Genomic DNA, 27990 nt, shown 5'->3' on the forward strand with positions numbered 1-27990 from the left:
TAACCTTTTCCTTGCTCCTCAAGGCTTTGCATGCATCTTCGACCACAAGTGTATACAGTTTCTTGAATCGCACACCGATGTGCTTCACCTGTCTAGTGGCGATGTGTCTAAGGAAAACCTTCCCTTTTCTAAATTTCATATCGTAGCCACAGTCTTCCAATATCGCAATGGAAACAAGATTATTCTTTAGACCTAGTACATACATCACATCCTTGAGCCCGAGAGGGGAGATAAACTTCCTCTAAAAAGTAGTTGTATCAATATCGGTCACACTATACCTCTCATCATCTCCAAACTTAATATTATGTTTGAGTTCTTTCTCCTCCAAGTCACTGAAGAGATATCTATTCCCTGTCATATGGAATGAGGCACTGTTGTTGAGATACCACATGCTTCCCATTACAATTATTTCCATGCATGCAATGAGAGTAAAATCAAGCTCGAATTATGAATCTAGAACTTCACCCGATGTTGCAACTGCAGGCTCCTTCTTGCTTTCCTTCTTCTGTGGAAATTTTGTGGCATAGTTCCCGAATTCATGACAGTGAAAGCACTTGATGTTGGACAAGCCTTTCTTCTTTCCCTCCTCACCTTTGTACTTATTTCCCTTGGCTTTCTTTCCTTTACTGACTAATTCAAAGTCCTCTTCCACTTCTTTGGATGAGGTCCCATCTCAGTTGTCCCACCTTATCTTTTCTTGCACCAAGTCAGACCACAACCGCTTCCCACTTTAGTAGATTTTCTCTCCCATTTACCGAATCCTGGTAGTTGTGTCAGCTCTTGGGAAGGCCTAGAAATACTAGGCTGACTAGATCATCTTCAGCAACTATATTACCAACACTCCCAAGCTCATCCCGACATTGGGTGAACCTACTCAAGTATTGTGGTATTGTGTCTCCCTTGTCCATATTGATCTTCTGAATCTTGTCCTTTAGTCCCAACTTCTTGTGGTCATTGTTGTTCTAAAAAAATTCTATCAAAGCTTTCCACATTGCATATGGTGTACCCTTCTGTCACATACCCCGGTAACCTCGCATGTAAAAGTAGGGAGTCAGAATTTTTTTTATACAATTACCACAAGTAATTAACCAATTCACAACTCCACAAATCATCATTAACCATTAGATATAATATTCATTAGTACATCAACCATTGCATAACCTTTAACCACCACTGTAATAACATAAACTGTCTCATGAATCTTTGCATCTATTTCTTGATATCCTTAACCATATTAAATAATCATGTACTAGGACATTATGGTTGTCACATCAAATAAAGAACCATCAACATCAAGGACTCATCATTATCAAACTGACACAAAAGGCAATCACACCATTTGAACACCAATTTACCCTGGAAACCCCGTAGGGTGAAAACCAGCAAACGTTTAATCTTATTATTAAACGCTCGTGAGGGATTTCACCCCTCACTCAATGGTTTATAAGGGATTCCATCCCTTAACCATTGTTATAAAATCATTACAATAAATTATCATTAAGTTATCACATAACTTAGCTAAAAGCTAATACAATTTCCATGTAATCTTCCACTTACATAACGCCACATGCAACATTCCTTGTGGCATAATTGTTCTAGCATTGGACAATACTGCAACTTGAACTCATCTGCATGGACCAATAATCCTTTTCCTGCCATAATGTTTAAACATCACTTTCCTTTGGCACCAACCGCCATCGTTTCCTGTCAATGTAGTTGTCAACAAGCTTTGGCAACGATATTAGATACATTATTAATCATTTATTAAGCAACCTGTAAAAGCAATCTTTTAACATCTACTCATCTACATGAGCAAGCATGACATACTAATTAACTAGTACATATATTCAAGTAAATTCTCTTTCTACTTGTCACAAAGCTTATTCACACTAATGCATATTTCTCTCTAAGAGATCTAACCATTAGTTTTACCAGTCCATATTTCCCTTTGAAACATATAACTCATTAGTTATGTTTAAATACAGGTAATAAACTATTGTTTCTGCGCCTTTGCACATGCGTTCCTTCACATAGTTATTTTTTAAAGAAATTAACATAGTTTTTCTAACATATAAAGAACACATCTCCATAACACAATCACTTTCTTTGAGCATCCATTAGCTTATCTTACTGTCCCTTCTTTAATATATGCAATGCATATCCCCTTCTTTAGAACTTCTACTATTATTTCATGTAAGCAATTACTTACTTCTTTCTTGAAAGAAGTCATCATAACCCCATTTCTCTATCTTTCTATAAGTAAGTTTCTCATGCTTTCCCTTTCAAGAAACTATTAAAGATACCCTATCTTTATGAATAAAAAATCAAGAAACCATAACAAGGTGAATCTAACCTCTTATGCGCCAAAATCAAGAAGTCATTCCTACTCATACATAAAGTATGCATACCTTCCCTAAAAAGAACCTAATGCGGTTATTGAAGGGCTTTGCATCGAGAATTCAAGCTATGCATAACGAACAGAGTTTGGTGCTGGCCGAGACCACATTTCAAACTTAAAATTCATAACCATTTCCAATGCAAATATTCCTTTAAATTCTGAACAGTTCCAACATACTGTTCATGCAAGATTAGACAATGCGCTGAGCATTTACATCACATGTTTATTTCCAGGAAGACTATCGAATGACCCAAACCCAGATCTGTAAATACTTATAACAGAAATCAAGCCGATTCAAGCAGATAAAGTTTCCTACTCGTGCCAAAATATCCATATCAAATAACACAGCAGTAGATAGTTACAAATCTGGAAAACCTGGAACAAAACTTACGAGAATTATCTTCTCAAATGCAATATTGTAATATAATAACATGCACATATTTTAATTCAAGAGAATCGAGCAAGATACTTATCTTTTTCCTGGCAGTCTCCACACCGCATGATCCCGATGTCAAAACCGCTCTGCGATCTTCCTCTTCATTCTGTTATACCACCACGGAGCTCGACGAGGGCCTCACAGCTGAGAAATCACGAGTAATGCGAGAAGGATCAATTCCTTTAAAGGACACGCCTTTTGCTTTTCCTTGCGTTTCTCCACCTTGCAGCCCGGACCATTCTCATAGTACTTAACATCCTTCGTTAGGAGCAGCTCGCTCTGCTCGTCACAACTGGCCATTCTTTCTTCAAGATCAAAAGCTCAGAAAACACTGCGATAAATCGCTGAAATGCGGACCGATTTTCGCAGGTTTCTCGAAGTTTCAGTGAGAATTTCTTTTGGAGACTAAGTAGAATCCTCACAATCTAGCCTGTTTTCATGGTGTTCAAAATTTCACTGCCGGGTTTGATCGACCGTTACAGAGGCCGCCCACTCTCTCCACGCAAAACATGCATGCAGTGCCTACCGGCTTTCGAAACTGACAACCGAGTCGATGGCTTCCCCTATTAGACAACATAGCATAACGCCAGAAACAGTTGTCTCCCCTCGTTCAGTTCCATGGAAATCAAGAATCGGTTCAATAACTGATTCGTAAGTTTTTGTAACTTAAATTTACTTTTACTCAGGGTTAGTTACAATAGGGATATTACATACTCCCCCCCTTAACAAGAACACCGTCCTCGGTGTTCATCTCTCGTTGGAACTTTAGATTGTACTCATGGTATAATCATCTAAACCAAACAACATGTGATCCTTCCTCAATATTTCATTCCAAGGAATGACAATAAACAAAATAGTAATGATATAGTCATAAGAAACATCATTAGTTATAAGCATCAATAGTCATAAGCATTCGTAATTGCAAAAATATGCAACTTTTAATTGCCACCACTTGGCCCTTATTCAAATTTTAAAAACCAAACTCTATATCAACTTACCATTACTTACCGTCTACTCTTGAAAATCACGAGCACTTCCACATAAGCATTTTAATAGTGGTTGAACAACCCATCAACCCTCCATGGTAAGCAATCTTGTAATGTTTGACAAACAAATTCAATCGCATTAGTCATAATATTGTGAGTCAAATGAAATACTTTTAACTAGCAATCAGTTGTGCAATATTAGTTGATTTTTTTAAATCACAGTACTTTTACAAGCACTTAAGAGCTCATCACTGCTCCACATGCACACTGAAGTAACTCTCACTAAAGACATCCACTAAGTACTTCTAAAAGTACCGAAAGAGCACCTAGCTCTCTAATCATCAAAACAGTCAATCACTGCATCAAGCAAAAACTGTCTTAGCTCCCACTAAGATGTTCACAAAATTAATAATACAATAATGGAATTAAAATTTCCAATTACTCCTTATTGAGCACTAAGCTCATTTCTTGTTAAATGTGCATAATGTATTTTACACAACTATATGTAAAATTCATTTTTAACATAACATATAGCTGATTAGTTAATTCCTTTAGCTATGAGACCACAATAGGCTAAAGAATTCCCAACCCATAAGAACTACTTTCCACAACCAGATTGAGTCATTTTCACATCCAGACAGTTTCTTTGATAGAGACCTTACCAGGTCTAACATGGGATTCCACTGGCCAACCAGCTCAAGAATTCCAATGTCCCCATAAAATCTTTTCCCTCATTGAGATAATTTATCTCTAGGGAGAGGAAATCTGGGAAGACAAGTACCATCAACCCCTCCGGGCAGGTAACTGCCATCAACCCAAGGCATTCCAGCCTTTCACAGTCCGGGCAGACAAGTACCATCAACCCGTCTGGGCAGGTAACTGCCATCAACCCAAGGCATATCCGGGCAGACAAGTACCATCAACCCCTCCGAGCAGGTAACTGCCATCAACCCAAGGCATATCCGGGCATACAAGTACCATCAACCCCTCCAGGCAGGTAATTGCCATCAACCCAACTATCTGCAACTATCTGGCATGTTAAATTCCTCTTTTATTACTCTTTCTCAAAGTAATTTACGTAATGAATCATTTGAACATTATCATTAACAAAGTAATCATGCATGTACACCATGCATTTACACTTATCCCCCATCATGGGTCCACAACATCTAGATTGATGGGAAACATATCTATCATACATGTTGTATGCATGCAAATTTCCCAAATAACATAATTCATGCATATCATATAACATCATTCTTTCTCATTTATGATTGCAATTCACATTGCAGCAATTTACGTGATGAGTTTTCTTGTTGCCATTAAGCTACCACTACTTAATCCCATCAGCAACGTTAGTTATAAATATGCATCAGTTATCACGTATTCAATTTCCAAGAATTTTCATGCATACAATATTGTCATGTATAAAAGCATATGCAAATATTCATCAATGTATAAATGTCAACAACAGTTGAGTTAATAATCTAAACATTTCCAATTTTGCCATAGTCTGTTGTCCTAATTCAAATCATCATTAATGGAGTAATATCTTACGTTTACTATGGCTAGCTTTGGTCATGCATCGTTAATATAATTAAACATAATCTCTCTAACATAACTCTATATCACAATGACTAATCTTTGTGCATACCATTGCTTATCATATAAGCCCTTCACTAGAATACTACCATCATTTCATACAAAAAACTACATACCTCTTTCTTAAAGGAAGTCATTTTAACCTCATTCTTCTATCTTCCCTTTCAGGGAATTATTAAATATATCCATCTTTATGCATAAAAATCAAGATACAGAACAAGATTTACTTATCCATCCAAAATCAGGAAATCACACAACTCATCTAGCAAGACAATCTCTTCAAAAGATTACTGCCTTCAAGAAAGTTAACATGATTACTTCCTCTATGTACACACAGAGTCTTAATTCCAAAGTCACAATAGCTACCATTATGCAACATGTCTTTTCCTAACACAATTACTTTACTTTAATGCACATAGTTCTTTTCATGAAACAAGTAAGGATTTTGTTTCTTGTATGAACACTATTCTAATGTGTCTTTAAAGGAAAGAACCTCTATTTTTATTTTCAAGAAAACTCTCATAAAATCCTTTATCTTCATACATGAAGTATGCACACTCTTCTAGAATGAAACTATATTTATGTATATATATAATATACTCTTTCTTCAAAAAAAGTTAGAAATGAATATCTATGTGCCTAGAAGCACATCTTTAGCTATCTTTATCATGCATGTAATGCATAATCATTTCACTAGAACTTAGAAACTAACTAGAATCATAATGCAATTAGCATACATATATTTTCCAAGAAACTTTTATCAAATAAAAATACATATTTTAATTCAAGAAAACTTGGCCACCTTTCATGCTATGTCCTCAGGACGTTTATATGCCTCATCTTCTTTTCTCAAGAAGGTACTTTGGCTATATTTAGCAAGGATTTTGTTCCAAGAAAAATGACAAGAGACAAACATTTCTCACACAAGACTCACATGTAGTCCTTCTAGGAGGAACTACCTATTTTCTTTACTAAGAAAAACATATAAAATAATCAATTTTTTACTGCAAGTATTATCATATTTTCTCTACCAAGAAAACATATAAACAATCAATCTTTACTGTAGAAATCAACCCCATGATATTTCCAACTATTTAATAAAACACAACTGATTATTCTCTATAAAGAATAGAGTTACTTATCTTTTCCTTGGTTCAACATGCATAACTAACAAATTGAACCACCCTTACCGGAAGCAATTGCTCTACTTATGCAATTAGAAGCATGATTTCCTAAGTGTCACACATGCACCAGAGTTACCACTTGATGCTAGATGCAACAACTATCATAACACTACTGTGTGTCCATTTCAGAATAATGACTTCAAGGAGACATTACGAAAATCATTAACATCAACACACTATAGTTATCATTTTCCAACTCCTTAAGCATGGTCAAGGGAATACTCACATGCACATCGAGTGCTATCTAGTCATCCCCAGACTTAGAGTCTTCTGCAAGATTCTGACACCCAAAGCTTGCGCTATCTGGTCATCACCAGACTTAGCGATTTCTTTTCCCATCTCCGTCTGTCCCTACAACACGGTCTTCTTCCTTCTCCTTGCTTCCTTTTCCTTTGGAAGCATCTATAGTTGGGGAAGGTAGTTAGAGTTTAGTGACAAATGTATTAACACAGGTAGTCTATTTATGAATAATTATCACATGTAATTCTACCGTGAATGGGTCCTAGAAATGTTACTCACTGAACATGCCTCTACAATTAACTTCACACTGGAATGCAACATGCATAAGAAATCCATCATTCCCATAGTAGAGATAAATTCAACCATCATTAAATCAAGGCTCCAATGGTTTTTATCTCCCAACAAGTAATGATTAACATAAACACATACCATGCTAATGGATTTCAATTAATTAGAGGGTAACATCATTAAATCTATTAAGACATAAGCATATACTATTCATCATGCATTCTCATGGTGAATAAAATTAAGAACTCTTCTCATAAACAACTGGAACTATAGCACAGAGAGAGTAAGAATCTTCATACACACATTCCATGCATGTGACATCAATCAACCTTCACTTGTTTACGAATTGTAACAATCTTAGTCCAATTCAATTAATGCATATAAGTTCTATGGGTTAGTCATACAGCACTAACCAATCTAAACTACCAATCATCTTAATGAAACCATGGAAAAACTTAATCAAAAATTAGTTATGACAATCAAGTCTCGCTGCTTGACTCATTGCATGTTTTCAATATCTAAGGGGTTCTTCTAATGTCCTTTTTAAACAATTTTTCATCCTATTCAAGGATGTTCCCCATAATTTATGTTTATGCATTGACTCATTAAGTTTCGTTCATTGTAACTTCAATTTTGTTTAATAAATGAATCATTGTTATTGCCATATTTGCAAAGCAAAAGTTGGTAGTTGATTGTCACTTTCCTCAATGAGTGTTCAATATTGTTCTTAAGTGTAATGAGTGTTCAATATTGTTCGTAAGTGCGACAAAAGTTTCATTGTCTTTTATCCTCATCAGGAATCTAACGTTATGAACGTAGTTATGCAACAACTTATTACTTACTACTCAAAGCAGTTATAAACATGAATCACACCTATCATGCCAAAAGTAGTGTACTACATAAATGAATATGTGAATGATTAAACTCATACCTGAGTTAATGCCTACTGATGGCGTACCTCAATATCCTTTCCGCTTACCAATTCCCAAAGGCGCCAGTACTGCAACCTTTAGCTCTGATACCACTTGTCACATACCCCGGTAACCTCGCATGTAAAAGTAGGGAGTTAGAATTTTTTTTATACAATTACCACAAGTAATTAACCAATTCACAACTCCACAAATCATCATTAACCATTAGATATAATATTCATTAGTACATCAACCATTGCATAACCTTTAACCACCACTGTAATAACATAAACTGTCTCATGAATCTTTGCATCTATTTCTTGATATCCTTAACCATATTAAATAATCATGTACTAGGACATTATGGTTGTCACATCAAATAAAGAACCATCAACATCAAGGACTCATCATTATCAAACTGACACAAAAGGCAATCACACCATTTGAACACCAATTTACCCTGGAAACCCCGTAGGGTGAAAACCAGCAAACGTTTAATCTTATTATTAAACGCTCGTGAGGGATTTCACCCCTCACTCAATGGTTTATAAGGGATTCCATCCCTTAACCATTGTTATAAAATCATTACAATAAATTATCATTAAGTTATCACATAACTTAGCTAAAAGCTAATACAATTTCCATGTAATCTTCCACTTACATACCGCCACATGCAACATTCCTTGTGGCATAATTGTTCTAGCATTGGACAATACTGCAACTTGAACTCATCTGCATGGACCAATAATCCTTTTCCTGCCATAATGTTTAAACATCACTTTCCTTTGGCACCAACCGCCATCGTTTCCTGTCAATGTAGTTGTCAACAAGCTTTGGCAACGATATTAGATACATTATTAATCATTTATTAAGCAACCTGTAAAAGCAATCTTTTAACATCTACTCATCTGCATGAGCAAGCATGACATACTAATTAACTAGTACATATATTCAAGTAAATTCTCGTTCTACTTGTCACAAAGCTTATTCACACTAATGCATATTTCTCTCTAAGAGATATAACCATTAGTTTTACCAGTCCATATTTCCCTTTGAAACATATAACTCATTAGTTATGTTTAAATACAGGTAATAAACTATTGTTTCTGTGCCTTTGCACATGCGTTCCTTCACATAGTTATTTTTTAAAGAAATTAACATAGTTTTTCTAACATATAAAGAACACATCTCCATAACACAATCACTTTCTTTGAGCATCCATTAGCTTATCTTACTGTCCCTTATTTAATATATGCAATGCATATCCCCTTCTTTAGAACTTCTACTATTATTTCATGTAAGCAATTACTTACTTCTTTCTTGAAAGAAGTCATCATAACCCCATTTCTCTATCTTTCTATAAGTAAGTTTCTCATGCTTTCCCTTTCAAGAAACTATTAAAGATACCCTATCTTTATGAATAAAAAATCAAGAAACCATAACAAGGTGAATCTAACCTCTTATGCGCCAAAATCAAGAAGTCGTTCCTACTCATACATAAAGTATGCATACCTTCCCTAAAAAGAACCTAATGCGGTTATTGAAGGGCTTTGCATCGAGAATTCAAGCTATACATAACGAACAGAGTTTGGTGCTGGCCGAGACCACATTTCAAACTTAAAATTCATAACCATTTCCAATGCAAATATTCCTTTAAATTCTGAACAGTTCCAACATACTGTTCATGCAAGATTAGACAAAGCGCTGAGCATTTACATCACATGTTTATTTCCAGGAAGACTATCGAATGACCCAAACCCAGATCTGTAAATACTTATAACAGAAATCAAGTCGATTCAAGCAGATAAAGTTTCCTACTGCGTGCCAAAATATCCATATCAAATAACACAGCAGTAGATAGTTACAAATCTGGAAAACCCATAACAAAACTTACAAGAATTATCTTCTCAAATGCAATATTGTAATATAATAACATGCACATATTTTAATTCAAGAGAATCGAGCAAGATACTTATCTTTTTCCTCGCAGTCTCCACACCGCATGATCTCGATGTCAAAACCGCTCTGCGATTCTTCCTCTTCATTCTGTTATACAACCACGGAGCTCGACGAGGGCCTCACAGCTGAGAAATCACGAGTAATGCGAGAAGGATCAATTCCTTTAAAGGACACACCTTTTGCTTTTCCTTGCGTTCCTCCACCTTGCAGCCCGGACCATTCTCATAGTACTTAACATCCTTCGTTAGGAGCGGCTCGCTCTGCTCGTCACAACTGGCCATTCTTTCTTCAAGATCAAAAGCTCAGAAAATACTGCGATAAATCGCTGAAATGCGGACCGATTTTCGCAGGTTTCTCGAAGTTTCAGTGAGAATTTCTTTTGGAGACTAAGTAGAATCCTCGCAATCTAGCATGTTTTCATGGTGTTCAAAATTTCACTGCCGGGTTTGATCGATCGTTGCAAAGTCCGCCCACTCTCTCCACGCAAAACATGCATGCAATGCCTACCGGCTTTCGAAACTGACAGTCGAGTCGATGGCTTCCCCTATTAGACAACATAGCATAACGCCAGAAACAGTTGTCTCCCCTCGTTCAGTTCCATGGAAATCAAGAATCGGTTCAATCACTGATTCGTAAGTTTTTGTAACTTAAAATTACTTTTACTCAGGGTTAGTTACAATAGGGATATTACACCTTCCCATGGAGGTTCAAGACAATATGATCTCTAACTCCTTCTAGTATGATCCTCCTTCCCTTTGTAACACATTTCTTCCACTCTGCAAGATCTTGTGCATCTGTTGTTAGAGGCTTAGGAATATCATTGTCTATGAATTCCTTCAGCCTGTTGTCTTCCAACACTGCCTCCATCCTATCCTTCCAAGCAATATAATTTGAACTACCCTCAAGGGCATATTCGAGTCTCAATCCATAGAATGACATCCCACTGGCTCTGAAGAATGATACTACAAATTTTATTTCACCTGCAAAGACAAACTCATATTCTTCTCTTCTAAAATGATTTATGTTCTGATACCATGTAGAAATTCCTTGTAGATTCAAATTACTTATGTAATTTTCTAAAACAAAAGACTTGAATCTACTCTACTCATCAATGGAAATAATTAATCGATCGAGAAATCACGAAGCATACAAGAGAAATAATTCAATCAACACATTACAAAATGACTTCCTGGGGAAAGCCACTGTTAAAAACCCCTGATATCTGTACATTGCATTAGTCAAAAAATATAAGAATATTCCAATGCTTCGCTCAAGCCCAAGCAACATATGCACTATCCCTATATGTCTTACAACTTCCTAGACAAGCCTAGGCCAATAATTAACCAAATTTTGGCTTTCCAAAGTCCCTATTTCCTTATGTTGTTTCCTTGGGAATTATCCCCCTATTAATTAGGGAAATTCCTCAATATGAATTGTGCAATCCTCATAGGCCTTCCTCTAACTGCATGCACCACCTGTACAATTCGGATGATTATACAACTGATAGTACACTGCCCTTGAACTCCAATCTCAATTGGGTAACTCTCAGATCTGACATGCATGAGTTATTTATGAGTGAATCATCAGTTAACTGGTTGAACACATGAAACAACACCCCACTGTCTGACCTCCTACTAGTTCCTCCATCAGTTGGAACTAGTTTAACTGACTTTAATTTAGTTAAATTGAATTAATTAATTACAACTCAAAATAAACTCAACTAGGGCTCCTATAAAGTAGGATACACTCTACATAACTCAAGTTAGACCCTCAACTCGAATTAAATGTACCAACTAAGTCAAATTAACTTAGTTAACTCATACAAGTTGTCTTGTGATGTGGAATTACAATTGTATTCCTAATGTAATTCAAGGGCAAATTAAATCAGGATTTTCTTGTTGCATTTTCTAACACCTAGGAGACTCTCCACAACAAATGAAATTACCCCTGCAATTCCTAAATTTATCTCCTGGCTCGCCAACTTTGTTGTCATTCCCACTGCCCTTACCAATATATCAAGCATTGCATCAAGAAGGTTCTTTGAACCTCCTTCCAACGTCCATCCGTTATCCCTCTCTTGCATTATAATCAATGTGTGTGGGGAGAGTAATACTCCTTGCCATTTGATCATTCTCGGGACCCACCCCATTGAGGATATAAAATTATACTTTAAATAAATAAATAAAAAGCATTGAAAACAAATAATAAAAAAACATATACTTATATATTATTTCCAATATATTTAGATATATTTAAAAATATAAAAGTAAATACTTTTATATTTTTTAAAAAATTACATTTTAAATAAATAAATAACATGAAGCATGTTAATGTGTATCACTTTTTCCCTTTTTGTGGAAAAGAAGTTTTATAAAAATAAATGGAGTTGGAAAGTTTACTCTTAAATTTCCAAAATCATCAAAAATTAGGTGGTGGTAAAAGAAGACAGAACATGTCAATTTAAATTCAATTTCATGTCATATTTTTTCTAAAATTTAATACATGTTTTTTATCTAATTTATTCATTTTCTTTAAAAGATATCATTAATATTTTACATAAATTTTAAATAGTGATAAAACTGCGACCCCCCATTTCTCTATTGATTTATGTTTTTCAATTCCAATTTCTTTAAGAGATGTGTTGTAAACATTCTAAAGATTGCTAAACAAATTAAAAAATAAAAAGTAAGCATATTTTTTAATTATTATTAAAATACTAGTAAAAATGATCATCTTTTCGTATATATAAAACCGAGACCCAAGAAACTATCTTTTCAACTTTATAAAATCAATTTTTTTTAATAGAAATTTGAAAATAACATATAACAAAATGTTAAAATTATTTTTTGAAAAATTTTAAAATATATTTTAAATTTTTTATAATAAAATTTTTAATTATGATTATAATAACATATTTTATATTATTCAAAATATAATATATAAAATTATTTTTTTAGAAATTCTAATTCTATTTTTATATATGTTTTTAAAGAGTTTTAGCATTTCATTTAACTTTACATAAAGTCATTTATATTTTGTGAGTGACTAACCATAGTTTTTACCAATATTTACTATCAGTTGTCTTATTTGCAAATTTAGTATTTACTTTTTATAACATTATTTATATTTTCTAAACCCATTAAATAGGTTCACTATAGCTTTTACTAAAATTCATTGTGAGTTAGCTTTGTTACAAATTTAGCATTTATTTTTTATAATTAACAAGTATGAAACTCAACTCATTTAATTGATATTTTTATATTATTATTTTTTTATCTTTCTTCATTTGAGTACTTTTTTGCTTTTGCCATATCATGAGACACATTAGCATGCCTTTACTTCAGAACAAAGAAAAACATATACTTATAAATTTTTGTTCTAGCTTTATTTCTAGAAAATCATACCATCCATAACTAAAGATGGGATTTGTTTTAACTTCATATTTAGACAATCATATTACCCATTGTTAAACCTTTGATTATGGCATTAGAGAACTAATAAAATAGCAAAATCAAAATTACGATTTCAAGTCAAATGGATGTCTTTGTATTTTCTCCATGTAGCTTACAAGTGGAAAATATATTTATATAAAATAAATAAATAAAACAGTGACATTGTCACCACTTGGCTCTTATTAATAATTTAGTAGTGAATTTTATGTTTTGTTATTCATTAAGAGAAGTGTAGTACAGCATGTCATTATGCATATGGAGATAATTTATTATTAATTTAATAATAAAATTTTATGGTGTGTGCATTTATCAAGAAGTTATATAATTAAAGTAAATATTTAAATTATTGAAAATCTTAAAGTGATAAATTGTTACTTTACATTATCTTTACATTATCACACATAATTATAAATATTTAAAATTATTTATGTGACCTCCAATTAACACTTGGGGCTTTACTAGCAATTACTTTCTCTATATATATAAATTTGACGTAAAATTATATTATTTAAGGTAGACATTAAAAATATATATATATATATATATATATATATATATATATATAATTTGGCTGATGAAACATGTTCATGGAGATTGAACCAATTGTGTTATCACCTATAAAGGAATTTTATATATAATTGACATTAAATTTTATTATTATTATTATTATTTATATTTAATATTATTTTTTGGTTATTAACCTTTTTTAGTTTTTCTATTATTATGATGTTATGTGAAAATGTTTTTTTCCAAATTTAATTATTATTAATATTTATATTCAATATTAGAAAAAAAATCCAATTCAATTATTAATAATATTTATATTCAAGATTAAAAGTTTTTCAAGATTAAAAGTTTGTTTTTATTATTAACATTTATTTTTCTAGTGTAGACATCACTATTAATTTTTTAAAATTTAATTATTATATTGTTATGGCAAGACATTTTTAACGATATATAATAAAATAAATTTTTATTAATTTTTTTATATACTTATCAATCGTTATAATGAATATAGATATTTAAATTATTGAAAATCTTTAAATGATAGTTGAGAATTATAATTATTTAAAATCATTTCATACAATTTTAAATTATACATAAGGTTAATCTATCTTATTTAGGATATTGAATTAATAAATTTTAATTATTTAAAATCTTAAATATATACAACATTTTGTTAAAAATTTAGTAATAAAGTTGTATAATTTACGTATTTATTGTTAACTTGACAATAGATTTTTATGTTCGTTCTATTCATTAAGAAAAGTGAAATAAGGAGTAAAGTGGGTAGAACTCTTATATGGTGAAACAATTTATTATTTATTTAATATTAAACAATTATGATTAATATATGGCATAACTAAAGTAGTTATTGAATTGGCAGATAGAGACGTAGAGATCATTATAATTATTATAAATTAATTTATAATTGTATGAAAAGTATTGAATTATGAAATTTTATTATTTAAAATAGATATAATTAAAAGTAATTATTTAAATTGTTTATTGAGCATAGAGTAGATGGTGATGTGGTGTACTTTTAAGACATTTTGTGACATTTGAAAATTTTGTGGATAATAATCAATCATGTTAGGAGTTGGTGTAGCCCATACGAGGTGTTCTTGCTTAGATGCTCAAAGATTAAGCATGCAGTTATCAAGACTTCACACAACTTAATAAACAAACAAAGCAATTATTTAAATTATTGAAAATCTGGAAATGAACTTTAAATTATTCTATATAGATTTCAATTTACAACTTCTTACAATTTTAATCAATCTTCTAGCAAATATTGAATTATTAAATTCTTATTATTTAGGATTCTACATAAAATAATAAGAACTTACACATAAACAACATTAAAACTTATTTATCACTTATTTAATAAACAAAAAAATTTAGTTAAAAGTATATTTTTTGAAATGGTGAGAAAATCTATGTCAAACCGACACTAGGGACAACCATCATTGGGTGGTATGCACAAATGCAGATTGACACATCATTGTTATCCAAGGAAAACCAAGCTATCTGTTAGTGATGCAAATCGACACATCACTGTTATCCAAGAAAAACCACCCTAGATATTGGTGATCTTGCTATATGCCTAACATATTTCCTTAAGTCCAAGAAATATTAGTTCTTAACCAAGCGATAAATTTAAAAATATGTCTTTACCAAAAAAATTTGTCAATTTAAAAATAAATTCATTAATGAAATTTGAAAAATATACCTTTACAAAATAAAATGTTTTTAATTTATTTAAAATTTAATTAAAAATCTTAATTTTAAATAATTAAATCTAATAAAAATTAACTATTTAAAAATTTATAAAATTTCCCCATCAAAAAAATATCATATCCATTTTTATATTTGAGAACACAATTTAACCAATAATATAACAATCTCACCAACCCCGAAAACAACCTTAAACCTGAACAAATAAACAAACATTTTGGACTTAAAAATACATATGATAAAGAGAAAATTATATGTTATCAATCACTTTAGCAGTACACTCAGTGATGCTATTGGCATCTGAACGTTACATGCTAACAAATACTGCCAGCTATATGAACATATCTCACCATGTGCAGCATTAATGAGGGTATTATTCAGATGCTTGATGTTTGTCTGCAAGCAGTGGGCATTGTTCGGTGCTTAATGTTTATCAGCTGACTTGTAAAATCCTTCATTGGATCCTTCATGCTTGTCGGCGGGAGTTAGGTATTGTTGGTTGCTTAATGCTACTCCGCTGGCTTTTAAATTCCCCAACTCCCTGCACTTACCAACCGGTGGTTATGCGTTTCAAACGACGACGACGACTCCACTCCATGCACTCTCACCCTCAGGTTCTGTCGGCTCTGGTTGTACTGTTTCTCGCTTCGCCATTACAATTTAAGGACTGCCCATTCATTCCACAGCACAGCAGTTTCTATTTCTACGTAGAGCTTTGAAGACTCCAAGAGTGAAGCAATCTACTGAAGGTGTCATGATTTGTGGGTAGAGCCAGTTCACATCAGCCCAATCTTATTCAGGGATTTGAAATTTTGGGTGAGTATTTTCAAATAAATTATAATTTTTCAAAGAGGTATGGATGGATGGCTGGCTGGAGTGCCTGATTTGACAGTGTAGAAGTATCTTTGTAGGTGAGGTGAAGATGTTTTTATATTTTTTTACAAGTATCTCTGTAGGCGAGGTGAAGATGTCTCTATACTCCTTTACAATTTTGTTTATTTCTTGTTCGATGATTTCTGTTTCAAATTCAGTAAATTCTGATTCTGGTTATAAATTCAATTTTGATTACAGATTTCAGAAATATTTCAAAATTAAATACTAGATATCTGTTCTTCAGTATATGGGGTCTGCTCGGACATCTGTCATCTGTCTTTTGCTATTTTCTCGAATGTCCTGGATCGTGGCTTCTCTCACCACTTTTTATATCTTATGTCGAGTTTTATATTGTCTCAATATAATCCATGATGCTTTTTTTCTCTGGAAAAAAAAACTAAATTAACTAAATTCAACTTCTTCATAAAATTTGATCAAACTGATCAGGATCTGATAATTCAGTCAGACCCCTTGTGATCAGGTTGTGTTCTTAATCATTTTAATGTTATTTAGTTTTTCTTTCCTCTGAAGATGATTCACCTGAACATTAAAATAATGGTTGATAATAGGGAAGAAACTGCATCAAATTTGCCAGTATATTATGTAAACTTTTACCAATATGGGAAATAACTCTGAATATAATCTATAGACCGATCTGATACTTCAGTCAGACCCCTTGGGGTCAGGTTGTGTTCTTAATCATTTTAGTGTTATTTAGTTTTTCTTCCTCTGAAGATGATTCACCTGAACATTAAAATAATGGCTGATAATAGGGAAGAAACTGCATCAAATTTGCCAGTATATTATGTAAACTTTTACCAATAACTCTGAATATAATATATAGACCTTTTACTTTCGAGTGGAAAACAACTCTGAATAACATACCTCAGCATAAAGGCTGATCTGTGTAATCCTATTAAATTTGCATTTTGCCCTAACATAATTGTTGAAATTTAGTTTTAATGTCTTATTAAATGTGTACTTTAATTATTATAATTGGTTTCTATTCATTTGAGTTTGTTTTTGTTTTTATTATTATTATTATTATTATATGAAAAAACATATTTATTTTGAAATAGAGTTTTCATAATTTTAATTTAATTTTAAATAATTGTTTTATTTTATTTTAAATAACATAAATAATTGTTTTATTTTATTTTAAATAATATAATCATTGTCGTTATGGTTATTTTATTTTATTTTATTTTTTAAATAATTAAGTTTTAATTTTTTTTAATAAGCAAGAAAAATGAGTTTTAATGTGTAATGGAAAATCATATTAAATTTGTAGTTTATTTATTGTGTTGTGTATGTTTTTTTTGTTCTTTTCTTAGATTAAATTTATTTGTATTTTAATTGTTGTGATGTGTTTGTTTGTTATTTTTTTTTTATTATTATTATTATTATTATTTTATGAAAGACATATTTATTTTGGAATGTAGTTTCTATCATTTTAATTTAATTTTCAATTATTATTAGATAGATAAATTGTAGAAATTTAATCTCTATAGAATATTTTAGAATATTTTTAGTAGTATACACAAATCAAAGACTTTCTATTTATTTCAAAGTAATTATGCATTTTTTACCTTTTAATTAAATTCATTAATTAAAAAAAATGTCATATGATGGAGTGTTATATGAAATGAGTTATGATTTTTAAAACATGTGGTATTGAGAAGTCATAAATATTTTTCATGTCTGCTATGAATTATCTCGTATACCTTGAATTTCAAAAATTTTGGAATTTCATCATCTAGAATTTTTTGTCAAATATCATGATCTTCTTAGGTAAGCATTTTTATTTTTATTTTTTAAGTCTATAAATGCATGGAAAAGGAAAAGAATATAAAATAAATTATCTTATAATTTCCGTCATGGTATCCATTTATAAATAGATCATTTTTCCATTCAATATTTAGATTAGTTTTTACTTGAATTCAATTTAACTAGTCCATCTATATAAATTAAATGGTTGTTAAATACAATTAAATAACTAATAAATACAATTTAACTAGGCAAACCATATAAATTAAATAACTTATAAATACAGATAAACATTAATAAATAATAAACATCAAAATATTTCATCATACATTTGTTAAAATTTAAAATCATAAAAATTAATTGAATTATAACTTTATTTAAATAATAATAGAAACTATTAATGATAAAAAAAATTAATATATATCCATCATAGTATCCACTTATAGATAGATCATTTTTCCATTCAATATTTATATTAGTTGTTACTTAAATTCAATTTAACTAGTGCAGTTATATAAATTAAATGGTTGTTAAATGCAAGTAAACAACTAGTAAATATAATTTAACTAGACAAACCATATAAATTAAATTACTGATAAATGCATATAAACATCAATACATAATAAACATCCAAATATTTCATCATATATTTATGAAAATTTTAAAAACCATTGAATTATAACTTTATTTACATAATAATAATAATTATTATTTATATTGAAAATAATTAATATATAAACTAAGCATATATTTAATTATAATTTTATTTAAATAATAATAATTATTATTATTATTTATGATGAAAATAATTAATATAAACCATATATATATATAGTAATTTTTTTTAATATGTAAATAAATTTTGTGACAGTAACATGGATTAATAATCATTTTAATTTAAAAACTGTTCAAAGTGAAACTTAAATTTTTTTAGAATTTTTTCAGAAATCGTATTTCTATTACGTACTCTTTTTCTTGCTTTAATCTGAATCTGATGACATTATATTTGAAACATTGCGATGCAGACAAAGCAAATTCTGTAGGTGAATGACAGAAGAGTCTGAGCGTTGGGGACTCTGCAAATCTACGTAATAACGTGCCTGCATAGACATAAGTTCGTTCCATAAGGTCTACTGATTCCTGAAAAACTTTAACGTTTGAACTTTTCAGCAGTGCAAAGAATTAATTTGACCCATTTCCATGGCTGCCAAGTTGACGATGCAGGCAAGGTTGCCAGTGAAGTTGCAGAAGACAACTCTCATTGTACCAGCAGAACCCACCAAGAATCACGCATATTTTCTATCGAATCTTGACCAGAACGTAGCGGCTGCTGTGCAGACCGTGTATTGCTACAAGGCAAGCATGGAGAAGGGCGATGAGGAGCCAGCTGGAGTGATCAAGGAAGCACTCCGGAAGGTGTTGGTGACCTATTATCCTTTGGCAGGGCGGCTTGGGTTAAGCCCGGAGGGTAAACTGTACGTCGAGTGCAATGCCGAGGGCGCTGTCTTTGTTGAGGCAGAAGCAGATTGTCCGCTTGAAAAGATTGGGGATTTGAGCAAGCCAGATCCTGTTATGCTTGGAAATCTTGTTTATAGCGTGCCTGGTGCTAAGAATATTCTCGATATACCTCCAGTCGTTGCTCAGGTTTCAGTAAAAATCTTTATTTTATTAGTGTAATGTTATTTTCATTAAAGAGTTTGGGAATATTGGGGACTTTTATTAATGGAGGTAAGTCAAATAGTTGGTCAGAATCTTAAAAATAACACAGAGGTCACACTGGTTGTCTTTGCCAGGGTTAGATTTCAAAATATTTCCAGAATCCGCAATTTAGATAAATTCAGTATTCATACAAATGATTTTTTGATTTTATTTTTCAATTACTTATTTTAATTAACAAATATACATGTAGTCTAACTAATAAACGAAATGGTTTTTTTGGGGTAATTTTCGTGGTCAATCTTGCCCAAAATCAGACCATGATTTTTAAGAATCACAAGTTTAGGTTGTTTAAACTGGGAAGTTCAAGTGCTTGGTTTTTTAGAGTGTTGAATTCACTCATACATTCATAAGTGCATCTTAGATAACAAGAAATCACAATATTGTTAGAAATTGTATAAAAAAGTCATTTCATCTATTAGTTAGATTGTATGGTTTAGTCTAATTAATAAGATAAATGACTTTTTTGCTAAAATCGAGCAACACTATTTTTAGTAAGATTTGTGATTTCTTATTATTTAAAATGTACTTTTAAATACATAAATACAACTAAGGTACGTGATCTTTACAAATTAAACAAATTAAATTTATGATTTCTAAAAATCTGTCTAATTTTAAACAAAATCCATCAAATAAAATATTTGGAAAATAGTTATTTAATCTATTAGTTAAAGTAAGTCATAACTATATAAAAACAATAAAATTAGTTTTATCAATTCAACAAAATGTAACCCAATTTTCTGTGACCCTGTTATAATTGATTCCATCTCAATCTCCTTGACTCTGTTATAATTGACTGATTCTAAATTTAGAGAATATTTTAGACTCCCATTGAGAGAACCGAAATCAATTGTTTGATGTTGACTTTCCACCTTTTGATGAGATTTCAGAATATTTGGAAAACCTACAATAAAGATAATCATTTTTTTTGTGGATGGAGATGAATGAAATCAAGTGTTTGACGTTGACTTTCCACCTCTCTATGATATTTCAGAATATTTGGAATATTCTGAAAACCTGCCATAGAAATAAGAATCATATTTTGTAGATAAAAAGTCATCTTATTTTCTGGATGGAGATGAATGAAATCAATTGTTTGACGTTGACTTTCCACCTCTCCATGATATTTCAGAATACTTTGGAATATTCTGAAAACCTATCATAAAAATAATAATCATATTTTGTAGATAAAGAGAAGTAAAATCAACTGTTTATCATTCAGATTTCAGAATATTTGAAAACCTGCAATAAAGATAATAATCATTTTTTGTAAATTTACCTTTTGTGATAATTTCATTAGCAAGGATTAATCCAGTCCATTGCAATCGTTCATGGTTTTCTTCCCTGGTTTGTGATAATTAACAGGTAACCAAATTCAAATGTGGAGGATTTGTGCTAGGCCTAACCATGAATCACTGCATGTTCGACGGGCTGGGAGCCATGGAATTCGTAAATTCATGGGCCGAAACAGCACGAGGGTTGCCATTATCACTTCCCCCTTTCATGGACAGGTCAATACTTCGAGCCCGGTCCCCTCCAAGAGTTGAGTACCCCCACAACGAATTCTCTGAACTATTCAATGTCTCTGACCTTCTGGACACCTCCTGCGACGAGTGCCTGTCCTACAAATCCTTTTGCTTCACCCCAGAAAGACTGGACCGACTCAAAAAGCAAGCAACAGGGGACGGAATTCTGAATCGCTGTACCACATTCGAAGCTCTCTCGGCGCAGGTATGGAGGTGTCGCAGCAAGGCTCTGGAAATGGCGCCCAACCAGGAAACAAAGCTTCTGTTTGCAGTGGACGGGCGCAACAGATTCGAGCCACCGCTGCCCAAGGGGTACTTTGGGAACGGGATTGTTTATGCCCATTGTTTGTGCAGGGCAGGGGATTTAATGGAGAAGCCCCTGTCCTTTGCAGTGGGGCTGGTCCAGAAGGCCATAGCCATGACCACAGACAAATATATGAGGTCCGCCATCGATTACATTGAACTGAATCGTGCCAGGCCTTCGCTGACTGCAACTCTGGTGATAACTACATGGACTAATTTGTCATTCCATACTGCAGATTTCGGATTGGGGGAGCCTGTGCAGACGGCCCCTGTTACTCCTCCTGAGAAAGAAGTTGTGTTGTTTCTGTCTCATGGGAAGGAACGAAGGAGCATCAACGCTCTGCTCAGTCTTCCTGATCGTGCTATGAAGCGCTTTGAGGATTCCATTCATTCTTGATTATGCTGCATTCATGCTGTTGCAGGGAGAAGAAACTGATTGGCCTCAATAATGGTGAAAATCCATGGGTGCAAGAGTAGCTAGAGGTTATAAAAAAATGTAAATTAGTTTCCTTTCTAAGAAGGTGGTTAGATTGGGGTTTAGTTTTCAGATGGTTTACATTGTGTGGAGGTTTTTAATTTATTTGTCTGAGATGTAGGTAAGCTTTTTAATGGTTGTAATAAAATAGGCAGCTATGGCCTAGGTGAGGCATTTTGACTGGCTATGGCATTTTGATTTTTTTGTATTAACCATGTAAATATATGTAATATGTATTGTTTTATGAATTAAAATAATGAAGATATAAATTTTATATATTTTATTTTTTAAATGTATAAATTTATAAGTGGTTAGTTTACAATATATATTTTTAAATGTTAATTTATTTTTAAATATAGAATAGTTATAAATATAATTATATGTGAAATTTTAATGGTATTATATATATTTTATGGTAGATTTATTAAAATAATAATAATAATATAGTTTTAAAATTATGATTAAATTATAAGTTAAATTGGTATATCAAATTCCATTATTTATAACATTACTAGTATCATATATATTTTATGGTAAATTTATTAAATTAATAATAATAAAATTTTAAAAGTATGCTAAGTTATATGCTAAATGGGTAGATCGAATTTTATTATTTATAACATTCATTTTCACTAAAATACCTTAAATTATTAATTTATAATAAATTAATTAACTATAAATAAATAATGTAATCTCAATATTATTACTATAAATATAATATCACATTATAAATTGTGATATTTTATTAGAAAAATTTTACATTAATTTATAAAAGACCAATAATATAATTTGGAGTGTCTTCAATATCTTTCTTGATTCGAGGTAGATATATAGTTTTTGCAAGTAAAATCAGAGTGGATGCACTCACGTCCCTGCTACACATATATATGGGAGATATATTGAATATGTTAGCATATACGTGGGAGTTATATTGAATATGTTTGTTTTAAAAAGTATAAATATTAAAGGAGGAATTGCTTTATTCAGTAAATTCTAAGTTGTTTAAGTGAAAACTTTTATATTTATGGTTGACAATTTTTTATTAAAATTTCATGTAAATAAAATGAAATTATTTAATTTTTTTATATACTTCAATTTTTTTACTAAAATGCATTCATTTTTCATATCAAGAAATTAAATATTCTTGACCATTACTAATAATATCTACATGGTATAAAGAAGTGGTTTTAATCGGTAGTTTAATGGGTAACCCTAGGTCCTTGGTATTTGCTCATAGTGAAAACTCATTAATTATTTTGTTTATTCTGTTTCATGTACACCAATCAACAGTATAAAGAAGTGGTTTTAATTGGTGGTTTAATGTGTAACCCTTGGTCCTTGGTATTTGCTCATAGTGAAAACTCATTAATTATTTTGTTTATTCTGTTTCATAATACACCAATCAACGTCGTTTTCTATTTACAAGGGCACGGATATCAAGGTGGAAAATGAGATTTTTTGGAAGTTTTTCCGGTGGGTTTTTTGGTCAAATTTCTCTAAAATCCGGTAGCAATTTATTGAAATCGCAAGTTTGATAGCTAATTTTTGCACAATCAAAGAGTCTCACAGGTTTTTCAGGGTGCTGAATCCAAATATGCAGTTAAAAAACTATTTTAAATAATGCAAATCAAAATTTAAGCTCAATTTTTTCCGCCGGATTCCGTCACCAAAAATCACACTAAAAACAACTCCGTGGAAAATGACCCCAATAAGTGAATCAAGGGTGGAAAATTACACGAAGAGGGAGGGCATTATTCGGACAAACTTTAACTTAAAGAATGTGGAACCTAGTTCAACTTTACTTAACTTTCCAACCGGTGGTTATCGGTGTCGCACGACAACGAGGAGTCCACTCCATACAGTCTCACCCTCACGTTCTGTCCGTCCTGGTTGTACTCTTTCTCGCCTCGCCATTACAATTTAAGCACTGCCCATTCATCCCTCAGCACAGAAGTTTCTACGTAGAGCTTTGTAGATTCCAAGCGTGAAGCAATTTACTGACGATGGCATGATTTGCAGGTAGAGCCAGTTCACATCAGTCACAGCCAGTTCAGAGATTTCAGATCTTCCGTGAGTATTTTCAACGAATTTTATACTTAAATTCTTCTCAGGTGGCTCATTTTCTTGATCTTTGGCTGTCAACTGTAATGGTAGATTTTAGAAATATGATTTTAGAGATATTTTGAAATATGGTAGACAGGGGAGAAGTTTTAGAAATATGATTTTAGAGATATTTTGAAATATGGTAGATAGGAGAGAAGTTTCGGAAATTATAAGGCTTCTGTATGATGAGAAATGAATTGAGTTCTATTTTCCAAATGTATCACATTAAGAATTTGGTGTGCCACAGTTTCAAATTTTGAAATGAAATTAGTTAGAACTTTTAAATGAAGTTTATGTTTTTTTATAGGTTAGAAAATTTATTATAATTTAATTGTCAAATTAATAGTGCGGACAGTTATTTTTAGTTGTTATCTGTAAATGTAAGCAAAGTTATTACGGTTATTTAAGGAAAATCATGTCACTTGGAATAACTTAAGGGGCAGGCTTTCGCTCTTTCACTCTTGCCAGATGCCTTCTTGGGTAGTTAACCTGTTTCCTTAAGACAAGCTCCTAGCCAAGCAGAAGAAATTTAAGGCATACTCCAGGCCCAAAATGAAGTTCATTATCATTAACTTAATTGTTTGATTACACTCCTATATATTCAATATAAAATATTTTCAAAATTTACAATTAAAATCAAAATCTTCAATTTAAAATATTTTAAAAATTTACAATTAAAATCAAAATCTGCAATAAAAATAGTCATTATTTTAGATGATATTTCTTTTTAATAATAGTGGAAAACTTATCATAATTCAGTTGTCAAACAAGCAGCAGTGAGGACAACCATACTCCTATCCTTAAATGCAAACTGATTCATCACCCTTATTCAAGGAAAACTATGCCATTTAGAATTACCTGTGGCTGGCCCCTAAGGGGACAGGCTTTCACTCCGACCACATGTCTATAGGCATTGAGTTATTAACCTATTTCATTTCACTACTTCCTAATAAAATAAATTTTTAGCCAAACAAAAATAATTTTGAGAAATACTCCAAACCATTTAAATTTAAATCCACTCACTTTAAAATAATTAAAAATTAAATCAAAATTTTTTAGTGCTGCAATCCAGAAATGTGATAAAAAGAAATTTCATGCTCTCCTTGGGATTTGGTGTGAGAAAACCAAACAGATCAGGATCTGATACTTCAGATCCTTTGTGTTGTTATAATTTTAGAGCTATTTCGTTTTCCTTTTCTCTGCAATGATTCACCTGAACACGAGAATACTGGCTGATAATAGAAAATAGATCGCTTCAAATTTAAAAGGGTATTCTGTAACCTTTTTATCCATGTGGAAAATAACTCTGGATATAATCTATAAGTATTAACTTCTTTCTATTGGGACTCTGGACACCACATATCTCCACAATGGTATGATATTGTCTATTTTGGGCCTAAGCCCTCATGGGTTTGTTTTTGGGCTTTACCCAAAAGGCCTCATTCCAATGAAGATATTTGTTCATCCTTATATACCCATGATCCTTCCCACTTCTACCACTTCTAATCAATGTGGGACTTTGTTCATATACCCAACACTTTTAAGTGGAAAATAATTCTGAATAACATACCTCAGCATAAGGCTGGTTCTGTGCCATCATATTAAATTTGCATTTTGCCCTCACACCATTTTTGTTAAGTAATTGTAATTTTTTGTGGGTTAAATAATAATAATTATATAATTTTTAAAGCAGAGAATAGTAGGGAGTAGTAGTTTCAATGTTGAATAATAAATCATATTAAATTTGCATTTTTGGCAGAAAGCGATTCTATATGGACCCCACATGGATGTCTTTGGTCCCATTACAATTTCTGATTCAAGATCAAACATTTTGAATTTAGCTTTTAGACTTTTGACCCATAAAATCATCGTACAACTGTTGTATGAACGCAACTGATCATTGTAGATATGTTGTATGAACGCAACTGTTGTAATAAATTTCTTGTAATTTGCGGTTGGTGCAGGTTGCAGGTTCGAACTTAAGAGTCCAGGAAATTACAGTCCGTGATATTTTCTAATTAAATAAGAGATTTTCAACAGTACCTTGATATTGTCTTTTGGCTCCAGGCTTTTGGTTTTTTGCAGGTATCCTCTGAAGAGAAAATTTTCACTATCTAGGAATTTTCTCTTTCGGTTTTCTAATTCTATTATTGCAGATCCTCAATTATGCCTCTGTGTCTTATCGTTTGGCCAAAAGTTTTCCATATGATTTTGTTTAAAGACTGATGCATCTTGTGAACTTTTTTATGTAAGATTTCTTATATATGAAACGATGCCTCCTATGCCAATGCTATGGTCATCATAAAGCTGGTGGCAGGATAACAGTTTATGAGCTGTAGTTTTTCCTGGCAAGTCTGTCTTGCATTTTTTTGGTTTATGCTCCTCGCTCATACAGCTCTTGATAGACCTCTTTGGATATTTTTTCAGAATTATATGCAAATATAATACTGTGACTCTTTATATACCTTATATAATACAATCTTGCTTTTTTTGTCCTGGAAAAAAATGATTAACTAAAATGTAAAATTATATTGGGTTGCAAGCCCATATATAATTTAAATTTAAATTATTATAATATTTAATATGATTGGTAGGTATTATAAGTTGCAAATGAGTATAGTTAAGTAAAAAGAAAAATTGTTAACTTATTTTTTTTTTTTTCAAATGTTGTATGAGTTTTGCTCCCGTTCCAATGCTCCCCTGAACGAAGGAACTGTTATAATGGGTTCCCTAAATGCTGAGAGTGGTTTCCGGGTAACTAAGTTTATTTTTAATAAAAAAAATTAGTATTGGTGTTTTTAATATATTAAATAAATTATTTATAATTATATTAATATATTAAATAAATTATTTATAATATTATTAAATTATTTAATATATTAAATAAGTTATTTATAACAATATTAAATTATGGGTTCCCTAAATGCTGAGAGTGGTTTCCGGGTAACTAAGTTTATTTTTAATAAAAAAAATTAGTATTGGTGTTTTTAATATATTAAATAAATTATTTATAATTATATTAATATATTAAATAAATTATTTATAATATTATTAAATTATTTAATATATTAAATAAGTTATTTATAACAATATTAAATTATTTAAAATAATTTTAAGTAATATTTTTTTTAATATTTATTATCATAATTACATTAGTAAATTTAGTGAATATATGTCAATCATATTCACAACCACATTAATAAATGTGGTTGATATTCCCTAAAAGCTTATTATTATGATTAATTAAATCTAATTAATAAATATTAATAATAATTCATTCATTATTAATTAATTCATTAAATATTCAATTCATTCATAATTAATTAATAAATAATAATAATATTTAATTAATTATAATTATTATTTATTAATATTATTTTATTAATATAAATATTATTAATTAATTAAATAATTTGTTTCTTATTTAGTTCCTTATTAAGTTATTCATTAAATAATTTATTCATTCACTATTAATAATTAATTTATTCATGGTTCCGGAGAAAAATTTCGGCGCTGCAACTTCTCATGGAGCT

General features: G+C 31.2%; 1 protein-coding gene across 1 annotated transcript; it reads left to right on the plus strand.

The window, feature by feature from the left end:
* The first annotated feature begins 16272 nt into the window (after positions 1-16272).
* LOC149208634 (omega-hydroxypalmitate O-feruloyl transferase-like) lies at positions 16273-22632 on the plus strand. The gene is made up of 3 exons (XM_089394110.1): positions 16273-16510; positions 19360-19978; positions 21416-22632. The coding sequence occupies exons 2-3, from the start codon at positions 19535-19537 to the stop codon at positions 22274-22276; spliced, it is 1305 nt and encodes a 434-aa protein (XP_089250236.1). The 5' UTR covers positions 16273-16510; positions 19360-19534; the 3' UTR covers positions 22277-22632.
* Positions 22633-27990: the final 5358 nt, after the last annotated feature.

This window comes from Pinus tabuliformis, chromosome 1_2 (genome assembly GCF_031772625.1).
Source record: "Pinus tabuliformis cultivar Carrire ecotype Pingquan chromosome 1_2, CPIR1, whole genome shotgun sequence".
Lineage (NCBI taxonomy): Eukaryota > Viridiplantae > Streptophyta > Pinopsida > Pinales > Pinaceae > Pinus > Pinus tabuliformis.